The sequence below is a fragment of the Palaemon carinicauda genome, chromosome 24 (genome assembly GCF_036898095.1).
Source record: "Palaemon carinicauda isolate YSFRI2023 chromosome 24, ASM3689809v2, whole genome shotgun sequence".
NCBI classification, from domain to species: Eukaryota; Metazoa; Arthropoda; class Malacostraca; order Decapoda; family Palaemonidae; genus Palaemon; species Palaemon carinicauda.
The window spans coordinates 13,604,105-13,619,638 of record NC_090748.1 but is presented as its reverse complement, the minus strand read 5'-3'; the positions used below and the strand labels follow the sequence as shown (position 1 = coordinate 13,619,638).

The following is a 15,534-nucleotide window of genomic DNA, read 5'->3' as shown; positions in this document are numbered from 1 at the left end:
CGGAAGCGGCACCCATCCAGGCGGTCAGCCGGAAGCGGCACCCATCCAGGCGGTCAGCCGGAAGCGGCACCCATCCAGGCTATAATAAATCTCGTATTCTTAGCATGTTGTACTTTAGGGTAGAGACTTACATTAGGGTAGAGACTTACATTAGGCTAATAAGTACATGAGAGCATGACAATATTCATAATTAGGGAAGAGGAGGTAACATAATAAACATAAACAATAATAAAACTGACATGAAATAAGTTTGAATCTACTGGGGCAGTATTAAACATTTCATGGTTATATAACATTACCATTAAGAGCCACAACTTGAACTCTGTATACAATGTTAAGAGCTTAGTTAATACTTAGAGGTAAAGAAAAATACAAACTTTTTGAACCTAAATTGTTCCCATGCTGTCATAAAAAATCACTAAGTGTCACTCAAGCAAGAAGAGTGACAAAACAAAGTAAATAATCCCGCAGACAAAAAAATCGTTACATGTATAACGTCAACTCTATCACTAAGAAAAATTAATAACAAAATAGGAGACTCTTAAGCTGTACTGTACTCGACTTGAAAGTTGAAGAGGATGTTTGACTGATCTGATACTGTGTGTGCAGAGAAAAACTTGCTAGTTGATTAGTCAACTTATTCAAAAGATGGTAGTCAAGCACATACTAGCCACCAGGTAGCTTTGGTTGCAATACTAGTATTGGTTCTTGGCAATGTGTCATTCTGTATTTCAGTACCGAGGTTCTGTAATGGATTTAATAAAGCACAAATCCATAGCTCGTCTTGAAACTCTCTAAGTTTGTGCTGGACATGTTACACTGGCCATGAAGTAGAGAAGATATTTCTTTAGTGTTTTCTTATCTTATTGGATTCCCTGTTCTAGCCTTTCACATGAAAATTATTGGAGATCAAACAGCCCATAAACCCCAAAAAATTCAATTGCAGTATTTCTGGGCTCGAACCTGTGCCGCCCAGTGAATAAGCTCCATTTTAGCACTTATTCTTAGGTAATTTACTGCTAAATATACCAGAGAAAAAATGTAAAGGAGTGCTAGGTTAACTAGCTCGCTCACCTATTGGTGTCGGTATAAAATTGGGCGTATATTCCAGAGGTCCCGCACTATTTAGATTAATCCACGACAGAGAACCCCAATAGAGGAGAGCCGTTCAACCTCACTCGGTACTACTACAATGCATCCGCTCAGAACCCAACTCCTTTTAGCACAACGTTCAAAGTAACCCGCTTTTTTCTGGTGCTCTCGCTTTTGGATATTTTCTAGTGAATTATGGCTTCTTCGTCGGTTTCCCAGGAGACACCGTCTAAGTTAAGTACCAAGCTGGATTTTACTGTGTTTTGAGCAACCTAGATCGTTTAATATTTATATTATAGGAGTTATTCTCTTCGTTCATACCGATCTTGCTTGATTTCACTACAGTTGGTACTGCTGTTTTTGAGAGCTTTTAATTTTCACTTGCGGTGTTACTATGTGTATTATTTTTATTATCAAATATTATTTGTTATTGTGAATATTCATTATTTAGCGTTTAGAATCCTCGTGGTTCAATTTTTGGGCCGATATCATTTACGTATCGCTATGGCTGCCGACCGTGCTAAGGCGGCAATGTTATTTTAGCCATCAGGTGTGTCTTTTGTGATTTAAATATTTATGTTGCATGCCTTGCCCAAAAATTTTCTATGTGTTTATTCATATATTTAACGCTATTATTATTATTATAATGAATATTTGTGCCATTACTCCGTTTGATCTGTCTGATTGGGGATCGTCAGTTGGTAGCCCTACTGCCTCGTATCACGTGATCCTCCCCCACGCTCCCCCTCTAGCTAGGTGGGAGGCTAGGCTTCTCCCCCCTCCACTAAGGGACTGTTGCCTTCCCTCCTTTTAGAGGGGGTAGTTAAGTGTTTATGGACTTTGTCCTCCGGGTGGCCCGGCGGTTTAGTCTCTGTCTAGTCTGGTTGGCCACCGGTCTACAGAGTTGGATCCCGGTGTACCCTATTTTATATTCACTTTTCATTCTGGTTTATGTTATACGAAACCCTCCGGGTTCGATTGGCAGTTCTTAGTTACAGTTCCGCCCCCCTATTATTTTATAACATTTCCTATGATGATTATATATGACAGATCACTACCCCGGAGTCCCTAAAGGAATTGGTATTGAATATACCTTTATTTCCCGGCCCGGGGTCTACCCCACCCGGGAAATCAGACACTATGTGTCTTAATTCCTTGTTATTGCATCCTTTTTTATGCTCCCGGCTTGACCGGAATGGATGGTTATACTTTAGTTTCAAGTTAGACTTATGTTTAGGCTCAGGACCTCCGGTCCCGCCCCTATGTAAGACTATTACAGTTAAGCTCTAACCTTGCGTTAGACCTATGTTAGGCCCGGGTCCTCCGGACCCGCCCCTACTTAAAGACTAGTACAGTTAAGCTCTAATCTAGTGTTAGACCTATGTTAGGCCCGGGTCCTCCGGACCCGCCCCTACTTAAAAGAATAGTACAGTTAAGCTCTATTCTTGTGTTAGACCTATGTTAGGCCACTTACAGAATAGTACAGTTAAGCTCTAATCTTGTGTTAGACCTATGTTAGGCCCGGGTCCTCCAGACCCGCCCCTACTTAAGAGAATTACAGTTTCTCATATACTATTCTTTTTACAGATGGTGCATTGTCTGACGCCGGCCTGTGCAGCTGTTCTGCACCAGCCTTGTGGCCACTCCGTCTGCCGATCTCACGCCCCTTGTGGGGTTCAACTGGAAGACGTTGTGGTATGGCACCCGGATAACTGTGTGATTTGCTTCGACCTCATCACTACCCTTGGATCTGACTCGGTGAGTCCCGTTGGCTATATTGCCTTCTTATTTTATTTACTATTAGTAAGATATCTATGGTCTTGAAGGACCATTGGGAGTCTCCCTTTTATAATTCCCACTATTATTTCAGGCATCCCCGGAGCAAAAGTCTGCGGCTCGGGCCACACTGAAGGTGTGGGTTGGTGGGTTTGCCCGGAATGTAAAGTCTAAGCGGCCGTACGTCCTATCTGAGGACTACTGCACCATGGTTTACCCCAACGCCAAGTCTTCAGCTGCTGTGGCTAGGCATGTGGCAGCTCCCATCATTGCCCACATTGATGCCACTATAACGGGTCTCATCGACCCAGAGCAAGATCCATCGGACGCCCACGGAGGTCTGGAGGACAATGTTGCCTCCATGAACCTGGACGTCGAACCAATGTTGCTAGACGAGCCGGATACAGGTAGGGTGGTAAGTGAGGCAGGTGTGTCCGGCGCTGAGATTCCTATCCTCAGCCCCGCTCTTTCTTCTTCTTCTGATCGCTCTTCCTTTCTTGGATTTTCTGGGGACCGTGATTCGTCTCAACGTTCATACCCGGTTCCCCCTAAGGATAAGTCTACTTCAAGGACCTTACCCAAAGCTCGCAAGCCTCACAAGACTTCTCATGGCTCTAAACATGGTACGAACCCGTCTTCAAAGACCTCTGGTTCCTCCTCTAAGTCTCATGACCCGGGAGTTCCTTCCGCCCCTCCTGCTGCTAGCCCGGGCCTTTCCGAATCAACTATGCTTCGCATCGTGTCGGAGATGCAGGCAAAGTTGGTTTCGGAGATGCAGTCGAGGATGGACACGATGTTCTCTAACTTCGGTCAGAGAATTGGGGCTTTAGAGCAAGGAGCTCCGGAGAGAGTCCAAAGCTCTCTCATACCGGATGCCTCTAAGCTCCCGCCGTTTGCCAAGAACAACCCCTGGCGGATGGCTCTTCATTCCCCGTTCTCAGACGGACTGTTGACTCTGGAGGGCCTTGGCACTCGTCCTCTAGAGGACTTTGAATTCTTTCCTCCGGGTCTGGCATTTCCATTTCATGGTTATGCCAGACTTACCGAGGAAGCTTTAGTCCGATTAGACAAGGTCCCCAAAGAGACGGTCATCTTCCCGAAGGAGCAAGCCCAATCTGTTTGGGCCAGATTTTTTAATGACATCGGCTGCACTAACACCATGCTGACGCCTTATAAAAGCTCCTTTACGATGTTCTTAATGGACAAGACCACCTTGACTCCATGCGTCAATAAGGTGGCAGAGCTTGCCTTTCAATATGCTCTGGAGGAGAAGCCCTTGCCTCCCATCCGAGAGGTGGATCCAATCTCCCTCCTTCTTCCCTCAGGTATTGAGTGTTGGGACAACGTCCATACCACCTTTACCTCCGGCAAGCTTGCAGCAGACTGTGCCTCAGTCTTGTTTAGTGAGAAGCTTCCCCGTCTCCCGGAATCCCTCATTAAACAGGAATATGATTCCCGCCTACGTGTGGGCCGTACTCTAAACCTGGCCACATCCACGGAGTCGATAGCCTTGACTTACGATACGGAGAGTATTTTTAAGTCTCTCAACAAGGCTACGTTACAGTCTTTGTATTATGACTTGTATGACTTCGCTACTGCTAAACGCAGATGTCGCAAGCATGTTCTAGCTGAGGCGACGATTAGGCATGAACCTAATAAACTCATCCGGTCCTCCTGTTGGGGTTCAAATCTCTTCCCCGAGGATCTCGTAGAGGAAGTCTTGGCGGAGGCCACTAGGGTTAATCAGAGCCTTAAAGCCCGTTGGGGTTTGACCCCTAAACGCAAGTATGACCCTGCAAATTATCAAGCCCGGGGTAGGAAGAAGCTTAGACCATATACCTCCACCCAGTTCAGGCAACAACAGAGTGCTTCATCCAACTTCCGGCTGCCTCTTCCTCCATCTTCTGTTGCCCCTGCACAGCCTTCCACCTCTCGGGCTCCTTCGGATGACTATGTCACCGTTCTGCTACCTAAGAGCCAGCTTTCTGGTGCCTCCACCACTTCCCCTGCCTTTAACCAGTCCTACGAGGCTCATAGCTCTTCCCAGAGTTATGGTAGAGGTAGAGGCTACCACCGTGGCTCTAACCAGAACAAAGGCAGGGGAAGAGCCTTTCGCAGAGGAAAGAACTTCCGAGGCGGACGTGGAGGCAACTCCTCAAACCAATACTGAGGTACAGCAGGTAGGGGGGAGGCTCTATGCCTTCCGCAACAAATGGAGGTTCAGTCCTTGGGCGTTCAGTATCATCTCCAAGGGACTAGGGTGGAGTTGGATTCAAGGACCTCCTCCTCCGAACAAATTTCGTCAACATTCCACTCCGGACCTGGTCGAATTTGTCCAGGATCTTTTACAAAAGAACGCCATACAAGAAACGAAACATCTGAAGTTTCAAGGTCGGCTGTTCAGTGTCCCGAAGAAGGATTCAGACAAGAGAAGAGTGATTCTAGATCTATCCCTTCTCAACTTGTCCATTCAATGCGACAAGTTTCGAATGCTTACCGTCTCGCAGGTGCGGACCTTACTTCCCCGTGGGGCCGTCACCACCTCTATCGATCTTACAGACGCCTACTATCACGTCCCGATAGCGAGACACTTCCGTCCGTACCTAGGCTTTCGCTTAGGGGACAAAAGTTACTCCTTCAAGGTGATGCCTTTCGGGCTCAACATTGCCCCAAGGATCTTCACAAAGCTAGCAGAAGTCGCTGTTCAGGAACTCAGGAATCAAGGGATTCAAGTAGTAGCCTATCTGGACGACTGGCTCATTTGGTCAGACACCTCCCAAAATTGCCTAAAAGCCACTCACAAAGTCATCCATTATCTTCAATCTCTAGGCTTCCAGATCAACTTCAAGAAGTCCCGTCTTCTTCCAAAATCGTAGTTCCAATGGCTCGGCCTGCAATGGGATCTTATATCTCATACTCTGTGTCTTCCCAGACCCAAGAGGTTAGAGATTGCAAGGAACACCAAACGCTTTCTCAAAGACAAAGTAAGTTCCAGACGACTCCAAGAGAAGATTCTGGGGTCCCTTCAGTTTGCCTCAGTGACGGATCTTCTTCTGAAGGCAAAATTGAAAGATATCAATCGTGTCTGGCGTTCGAGGGCGAACCAGAAGCTCCGGGACAGGAAAGTCCGCCTTCCTCCCATTCTACGGGAAAGACTTCTTCCTTGGACAAGAGCAAACAGTCTGTCAAAGTCAGTTCCCCTTCGATTTCCGCCTCCGGAATTAATCATTCACACAGACGCATCCCTATCAGGTTGGGGCGGCTATTCTCAGCTCAAGAAAGTTCAAGGTCTTTGGACTCCCTTGTTCCGCCATTTTCACATCAATGTGCTAGAGGCCATGGGAGTTCTTCTAACCCTGAAACGTCTCGCTCTTCCCAAGAAACAACACCTTCGTCTGGTCCTCGACAGCGAAGTGGTGGTCCGCTGCCTCAACAGAGGCGGGTCAAAGTCAGGGCCTCTGAACCATGTTCTAGTAGCCATATTCTCCCTAGCAGCCTCGAACCGTTGGCATCTTTCAGCTGTCCACCTGGCGGGAGTCCGGAATGTAGTGGCAGACGCCCTGTCCCGGACCTCCCCTCTAGAATCGGAATGGTCACTCGATCTAAAGTCATTTCGGTGGATTCTCTCTCAGGTTCCCGGTCTCCAAGTGGACCTCTTCGCCACGGAATCCAACCACAAATTGAGAGTATATGTGGCTCCCAATCTAGACCCTCAGGCTTACGCCACAGACGCCATGTCACAGAATTGGGACAACTGGGAAAAGATTTATCTCTTTCCCCCGGTGAATCTTTTGCTGAAAGTTCTAGACAAACTGAGATCCTTCAAGGGACAAGTAGCCTTGGTCGCACCCAACTGGCCCAAGAGCAACTGGTATCCTCTCCTGCGGGAGTTGAGATTATACCCTCGCCCGATACCCAATCCGGTTCTGTCTCAGATAGTACAAACGCGCGTTGTGTACGCTTTCTCAAACATTCAGAGCGCCCTAACTTTATGGACTTTATGAAGTTTGCGGCTATGCATGGTGCCAATATTGATCCTCAAAACACCTTGTTCCTAGAATCGGATAAACGGGATTCCACCATCCGTCAGTATGACTCTGCAGTTAAAAAGTTGGCAAAATTTTTAATAGACTCAGACGTGAACTGTATGAACTTGAACCTTACAGTCACTTTCTTTAGATCTTTATTAGAATCAGGTCTGGCAGCCAATACTATCACCACTATTAAATCGGCTCTGAAAAAGATCTTCCTAGTGGGTTTTAACATAGACTTAACCGACTCTTTGTTAGCTTCAATTCCGAAAGCTTGTGCCAGACTGAAACCGGTTACTCGTCCTACCCCGGTGACCTGGTTCCTTAATGACGTACTCAAATTGGCTTCTGATACCATTAACAGTTCTTGTGGTTACATGCCCCTTCTCAGGAAAACACTTTTCTTAGTGAGCTTGGCTTCCGGGGCAAGAATTTCTGAATTGGCAGCCTTGTCGAGAGACCCGGGTCATATTGACTTTCTGCCTTCAGGAGAGGTCCTTCTTTCTCCTAACAAATTCTTTTTGGCTAAGAATGAAGACCCTCAAAACAGATGGACCTCCTGGAAAATTGTTCCCCTCACGCAAGATCCGTCGCTGTGCCCTGTCACTACTCTTAGGTCTTATCTATCCCGGACCTCCTCTAACTCCTCGGGGCCTCTATTCGTTAGAGAACAAGGCGGTACCATTACTATTAAAGGGATCAGGCAACAAATTTTGTATTTTATTAAACAAGCTAACCCTGACTCTTTTCCTCTTGCACATGATATCAGGGCGGTTGCCACCTCGGTGAACTTCTTTCACCACATGAATTTTACAGACCTTTCCAGGTATACAGGGTGGAAATCACCGTCAGTGTTCAAGAAACACTACCTTAAACATTTGGAAGCCCTAAAATTTTCTACAGTAGCCGCAGGGAGCGTAGTTACTCACGAGTAACTCTCAGGTTAATGCCTTGACTCTTTATCTCTCCCTCTTACCTGCCTCATTTATACCCTATTGTATTCGTTGGTCGCGCACCTGAATACTGTTATTATATTTGTAAATTTTATGCTCCTGAGTATCTGTATATATTATCACTCACGGCATTATTATACCTACCTTATTGGATTTATGTTCATATTTAAGATACCCTTATAATTGTTTTTTGGTACTCATCTCTGATTAAAGCATCCTGTTTTTCTCTTACGCTTATGTTTTTTCCTTTATTTTGCAAGTTTGGTGACATTTTTCTCTTGTATAGATTCACTGGGCGGCACAGGTTCGAGCCCAGAAAAGGGATTTTGACGTAGGAAAAATCTATTTCTGGGCGAGGGACCTGTGCCGCCCAGTGAACCCTCCCAGCTCCTCTCCCTTGGAGTCCCCAAACTTTGGGTGCTAAGGAGTTGGGTTCTGAGCGGATGCATTGTAGTAGTACCGAGTGAGGTTGAACGGCTCTCCTCTATTGGGGTTCTCTGTCGTGGATTAATCTAAATAGTGCGGGACCTCTGGAATATACGCCCAATTTTATACCGACACCAATAGGTGAGCGAGCTAGTTAACCTAGCACTCCTTTACATTTTTTCTCTGGTATATTTAGCAGTAAATTACCTAAGAATAAGTGCTAAAATGGAGCTTATTCACTGGGCGGCACAGGTCCCTCGCCCAGAAATAGATTTTTCCTACGTCAAAATCCCTTTTATGTCATATATATATTCTGAAAGAGTTTTTCCAAGTTCAGCAAACCAGTTACTGTAGGTCCTTTTTTTCTGTAACCACTTTCAAGCAACAAATTTCTTTCAGTATGATATGCTTCATGTCACACCACCAATGAGTTCCCCAGATGTTTTGCGGAATTGTGCTGCCCTTGTTGATGGTGCAGGTTACCTTAAAGTCAACAAAGAAACCCTACAACATGAAAGTTTTCCAAACATTTTTGGCATAGGAGATTGTACAAATGTCCCAACTTCAAAAACTGCAGCAGCAGTAGGTAAGTTTTTTTGTAAATAGTATTGTACATTGGCTCAAGAATGTTGTGAAAGGGAAAAAAATTTAAGTTATTTAGAAATGAATTCAAGCAAATACCTTGGAAAAAATAATTTCATTGGAAGGAAGTACCAGTAAATGTAGAGAGAAGGGTCCAAGAACAAGTTCATCTTGAATATGAGATGGAAGTGAAGAGAAATTATCCAAAGAGAAGAATAGTTCTGCTATTGGAGGAATATTTCTAAAACTTCTGTTAAATTTGAAAGAAGTTGATCATAATTATTTAAAAATAGAGTACTGTAATTTTATATTGTATATAAAGATGCCAGTTGAAGTTACTCTTGAGGATTTAATGAGCATTATTTTGAAATATTGAATAAGAAAAAATATGGGATTTCAGAAAAGAACCTGTAGTATGGTAGGTAATGGTAGTATGACTTAGAGTTGGTGACCAAGATATGTCTGGTTGTAGGCAAGTTCCCCCCAAAATGAGAGAAGAATGATTGTTACATTGTATTGTATAAGGAAAATGGTGTGTAAAAATAATACTTATCAGTACAGTACTACATATACCTGTAAGTGTTTTGGGGTTTGGTAGAGGAAGTAAGATATATATCAGGAGAATACTAGGAGGTAAAGTAGTGTAGGCGAGTATAAGAATTATAGAGGCTCATCACTACTGAGAAGTAATTAGATTATCACACCTGAGGAGTATTTTAGATTGTCACTACTTTGTAGCATTTTAGGCTATCACTGTAGAGAGGAGTATTTTAGGAAATCACTTAATAATAATATATTATTATTATTATTATTTGCTAAGCTACAACCCTAGCTGGAAAAAGAGGGTACAATAAGCCCAGGGGCTACAACAGGGAAAATAGCCCAGTGAGGAAAGGAAACAAAGAAAAATAGAATATTTTAAAATAGTAACAACATTAAAATAAATATTTCCTATATAGGCTATAAAAGCTAAAAAAGCTAAAATAGTGTACTTGATTGTAACCTCAAGCAAGAGGAGTATTTTAGGCTATCACTGCTGAGGAGTATTTTAGGCTATCACTACTGAGGAGTATTTTTGGCTATCAATACTGAGGAGTATTTTAAGGCTATCAATACTGAGGAGTATTTGAAGCTATCACTACTGAGGAGTATTTGAAGCTAGCACTACTGAGTATTATTTTAGGCTATCGCTACCAAGGTGTATTTTAGGTTATCACTACTAAGGATTATTTTAGATTATGACTTATTGTACTCAGAAGGAGACCTTTATGTGATCACTAATGTAAACAAATAATTTGGTTTCAGTGGGTAAAGTAAGAAGGATAACTGAAGTATAAAGGGTGAGCGGTGTGGCTTTAAACGTGTAAAAGGCTGTGGCAAGTGTGGTAAGAAGTTCCAGAGTTAACGGAAAAAGCTGTATGAGGCCTTGATAGACATTCTAGATGTTTTTTGTGGAAAGAATGATTATGCATTGTGAATGGTGCTCAGTATGTTTTAGAATGTAGTTTGTTGAGCACAAGCAGACATTTTTATGATCAAAGTGTCATTTTGGTAAGAAAATGTGAAAGATTTATTAGCTGTTAAAGTGATTAAGACCCGGGTCTTCATTGAAATGTCTTACTTGCAGTACTTAGAAAGTTTTTTTAGGATGAATTTTAAAGTTTGTTTTTGCAAGAGTAAGGTAATGGTGCCAAATTGGAACTAGGAGGCTTCAGAGACCTGTGGAAACCTATGGAAAGCGGAAGAATTGAAACAATTTGATTATGATGGTAGGGTGGGGATAATATGCGAGTAAGAATAGTAGTTTGATCCCTGAAGATTGTTTGAAGGAGAGAAGGATTGTCATTGGAAGTGAAAGTGAAAGGTGTTATAGGATTTTCAAGTCTATTCTTTATTATGAAATTGTAATGTGGATATTTATTGCAAATGAAAGAAAAATCATGCTTTTGAATTTTTTTAGAAATATCTAAAATATAATGGGTCGGAGACATTGAGATATGCATTAATGTGAGAGTGTGGTGAAGACAGTGTAAGAAAATGATGAAACAGTGTTTTGGGATGGTTTTGTTACATATTAAATTTATGTAAAGTATAGTGAACAACACTATGCTATAAAATACAGTATAGAGAAAAGTAGATTTGATTTGAACTTTTTGGAGGAACAAGAGAGGAATATTTAATGTAGTTTAGATTGGATAGAAGTGTTGCAATTGAAGGTCCTTAGCTTCCAAGATAAAGGGAAGTGTTACTGCGCGTGTAGAGAGAATCCATTTATGTGGCAATAGCTTGGTTCATTTTCCTCTGGAGCCACCAATGCAAAGGAAATGCATTCTAAATGATAAAAATATGCACAACTTAATTTAATTTAATAATATAAATAATTGTGCATAATAACCCTGGTCTAATCCCATTGAAACAAAACTTCCTTTAATTGTTGCCTGACCACATCTTTTCACCCCTAAAGCCAATAAAAGAAAAAAAAAAAAACATTGTAAAAGCACACATCTGCCACATATAAATTGTTACAGTGCTGTACAAAATTAAGTGCAACCAATCGGAAATCACTTGGAAGACTTAAAAAAGATGAAAATTAGGCTTTTCTAGGATAACTTTGTATTTTTGTGCCTTAGTAATATTTGCATTAATAGTCTCCATGCATCTGTTGACCAGTATTCATATTATTTTCTGTTGAAATTAAGGTGTGACCTAAAGTTTTAAATTTACCCGATGAAAAGTAGCAGAGATTCTTTGTATCATGATTTCTGATGTTTAGATCAGTTAAAGACTTAACCCCCCCCCTATTAGGATGGTGTTCATTGCAAATTTTGCTGCATTTTGTCTATTAATGTAAGATATGCTCGATAGGTTACTGTAATTCTACATAGTACAGTAGTTGTTTATGCCAGAGGCTGTTCAGTATGAAGATACTTGAATTATATAAATATAGATTTCACTGTTGATATCAGTACAGTAATAGTATTTATGCTGCATAGATTTTAAAATTATTTCTTTTCTAGCTGGACAGTTTGGTGTTTTGCATAGAAACCTAAGTATGGTGATGGAAGGCAAGACTCCCCAATCAGTATATGATGGTTACACGTCATGTCCATTAGTTACTGGTAAGTTTCTATTACAGTATGCTATATAATATGCTGTTGTAAATTAACATCACTATTTGTTTCCCCTCAAGAAAAATTTTTCGATTTGTTGCTTATTTGTTAGTTTTTCATTTATTACATGTAATTGATAATTATTACATGTAATTGATAATTATTACAGGCAGAAATAAAACTTATAAATATGGAAAAAATTATGCTCTTGTGTAGTAAATTTTATTTTTTTCAGTAAAGCAGAGTAATGTTTTACTTTGGTTAATAACAGGACCAGTGTACAGCAGAAGGGAGATTACTAAATGTTGACGTACTTTATCTAAGATTCAATTTAATTTATTTTTCATTAGATTTTGTGTAGTCTTTTATTCATAAAGTATTGTGAGCTGTGCTAGCTATTTATATGGCTCTGAATTATGTACATTGTCTATTGGATGACAATTTGTTTGCTGATAAATTTTTTTTTTTATTAACCTTTGCAGACATTGCTACAAAAACAAAGGTTATACCTAGGTCTTTCATTAGTTGCTGTTCATGGTACTTATTGACCTTCTGTACTTCAAAGCATTTGTTCCTATGCAATATTACTCCGATAGAGCTGCTATATTTTCTAGTCATATCTACCAAGATATTGATATCAGAAAAGTCATCACGTAATTGGTTCCTCTTGCTTTATCATTCATCAAATAATTTAAAATAGCATGAGAAAAGACAACTTGATGAACAAAGTTATTATATCTACAACTATCTTTCTTGCTTGTTTATTGGGCTTTACTCTTGTGGTACACACTTTATGCTTCTCAATGGCTGTGACTTGCTCAGAAATTTTCAATATATTTCCAAGCAATTCTAGCATCTTTGACATCATTTGGTCTGATTTTTCCCAATAAAGAAATTGCATCCTAGCCATGATCTATACATTACAAGATGATTTTAACTTGTGCCCCACTGACAGCCATTGAGAGATATGTACTCTCAGCAGTAGGCATATAAAATGTGTTGACAAAGTATTGATTAATTAGTTCAAGAATTGTTTAATCACTAAGGATCTGTAGTACCTTAAGATTTCCCAATGTAGTTACAGTACAAAGAGCACTTCCATGTTGTCAGAAACAAAGGAATAGTCTAGTAACCAAGCAAAAGGCTTTGGATGATGACAAGTTTACAACAGACAAATACTGATGATGCTGCACTACAGTATATAGTGCAAGGGATACAAAGTCTAGATGCATTGTGATTCATGGGATGCCAACATTTTTTTAAACATTACAGTACTGTACAGGCGGTCCATGCCAGTTATGCTCTAGTTATCAATGTAATTTCTGAAATTTAAGAACATTTTTAGAACTATGCTCGTAGGTTTCTGCACCAACTATAAAGTTTGCCATTATGGGGTCTGTAATTTAAAGGAATGAAAATGTAAATCACACTGGAAATGATTGAAGGCTTAGAATTAATGCAGTCAATTCTCTAAGAGTTGCATGAAACGGAAATTGTACGAGAGCTGAAAATTATCTAGATGCTCAAATTATTTCAGATGGAGCCACCCATACATACACAATATTTATGGTAGACTGATTATTTTTATCTTTGTTTTAAAGAGGGAGAAAGGTGTTTGGGATGATTTAGCAATACTATACAGTATATGAAAGAGCTGATTTTAAGTGATAGGTTTTTCAAAAAAAATACTTTACATAATTTATAGTAGCATGTGTCAGCGTTATTCTGATATTGGAGCTTTTGTAGGTCCCATTTGTAAAGGAAAAAAAAAAGTAAAGTATTGGTAGATGATTGAGGACATAGAAGCTGCCTTGTTACTGTTAAATTAAATGTGCTTGACTAAAGTTATTTCAATATTTTTGTTTTTTACTCATAATTTTTTAAAGAAACACAGTAACAACTGCAGTACTGCAGGTATACTTATTTCATATGTTTCTAATTTTATATTTCATGATTAGAAATGTGTGGATCTAATATTAAAATAAACATTGTGAGGACGGATCTGTTTATTGCATTCTTGCAGCACTTGTGGGTTATTGATTCTTTAAGAGTGTTTATATTTGTTTTAGATCATCCATATGCTTCAGTCAATTATTTTTCTTACAGGTTATTCAACTTGTATACTAGCTGAATTTGATATGAATGGAAATCCTTTGGAAACCTTCCCTCTTAATCAGGCAAAGGAACGCAGAACCATGTTTCATATGAAGAAGGATATAATGCCATCAATGTACTGGATGGGAATGCTAAAGTAAGTCCAATAAACCAAGTTCTTAGATTAGATTTTGTTAACTCGTGAACCCAGCTCTTAGATTAAATTTTGTTAACTCGTGAAATATTGAAACAATCAAACGGGTTCAGCCATTTTTTTTTTCTCTCAGAACTATAGATAAAGTTTCTGAGTTGTAGAATAATTTCAATTGTATATTTAGTATTTTTTTTTTTAAATACTGTATTGTTTAAGAGCTGCAGGATTTTTATCTTTCCAACGAGGTAAATCAAGTTTTATTTATTGTGACAAGTCTATAGTTACTATGACCATTGATGGATAAATGCCAAATATGACTTTAGTACATGTATTCGGAATTAAATCTAATATATCATGGTCAGTTGTATTTAATTAGTCTTAATTCTACTACTGTACTGCCAAGTAGACACTGAGCATTTTAACCTTGATTTACTTCACTTGCCTCTTTGGAAACTATCAGCCTCCACTAGGAAACTAATGAAACCTCAGCATTTTAAATAATTAGTTGCCCTTACCCTTTTCATTTCTGAATTTAGTTTTATTCATATCTACAAAATATTTTATGGTACTGTACATAGTTTAGTTATCCATTTTTACAAATGAGTACTTTTGAATTGTATAGGTACGGTACACAGTTACATCCATAGAACCACCCATAACTCTTGCACACCTCCCAAGTACTGTAATGAAATATAAATTTTTTAAAGTAATTTGAATTTTTCATAAATATACAAAATTAAGTTCTTAAATAATGAAGAATATGAAACTTCACCCAAGCTTGATTGGCCATTAAAATTCAACAATATACTGTACTTATAACCACCAACAGGCAGTGCTGGGGTAGCTCGCCTGTCAGTCAGCAAGACTAGCACTTTTGACTTCAGGCTTGGGACTTGCATGAGTAGTGAAGGTGGAAAGTGTAAATTAAAGATTATGGTTGTATAGCTATCAAAAAAGTAAATTACTTTAAAAATTTGTATAGGGTTCTTCCTACACAAATACAAACTATTATCCTTTTATAAGAGACAAATTCTTAGAAGGGAGGAAGTTCCTATGAAGCAAAAGTTCTGGTTGTATCAACTTTACTAGAAAATGTTGAAGCGCCTGGTCCTGTGCATGAGCAAGAATGAATGAATGATTTAAAGTTTTCAGGCATCCTGACATCTAAGGTCATTGACGCCGAGCATGAGCAAGATGATGACTCCGCTAGCCTCCTAATGATCTTTGCATAGGGATACTACAGCCGTTGGGTTAGGTTCGTTAGAAGAATAAATGGTACTCTTGTCTCAGGAGAACATGTATCCTCATCTGTGATA

The 15,534-nt window shown here is 40.1% G+C and overlaps 1 protein-coding gene across 5 annotated transcripts in view; it reads left to right on the top strand.

Moving 5' to 3' along the window:
• Positions 1-15,534, top strand: part of LOC137618093 (sulfide:quinone oxidoreductase, mitochondrial-like) — a 296,155-nt gene that overhangs the window by 272,784 nt on the left and 7,837 nt on the right. For all 5 annotated transcript variants that reach the window (XM_068348077.1, XM_068348074.1, XM_068348076.1 and 2 more), the window contains exons 9-11: positions 8,678-8,864; positions 11,878-11,979; positions 14,077-14,221. In XM_068348077.1, coding sequence (XP_068204178.1) covers positions 8,678-8,864; positions 11,878-11,979; positions 14,077-14,221 — 434 coding nt within the window. The remainder of the gene's footprint in view (positions 1-8,677; positions 8,865-11,877; positions 11,980-14,076; positions 14,222-15,534) is intronic.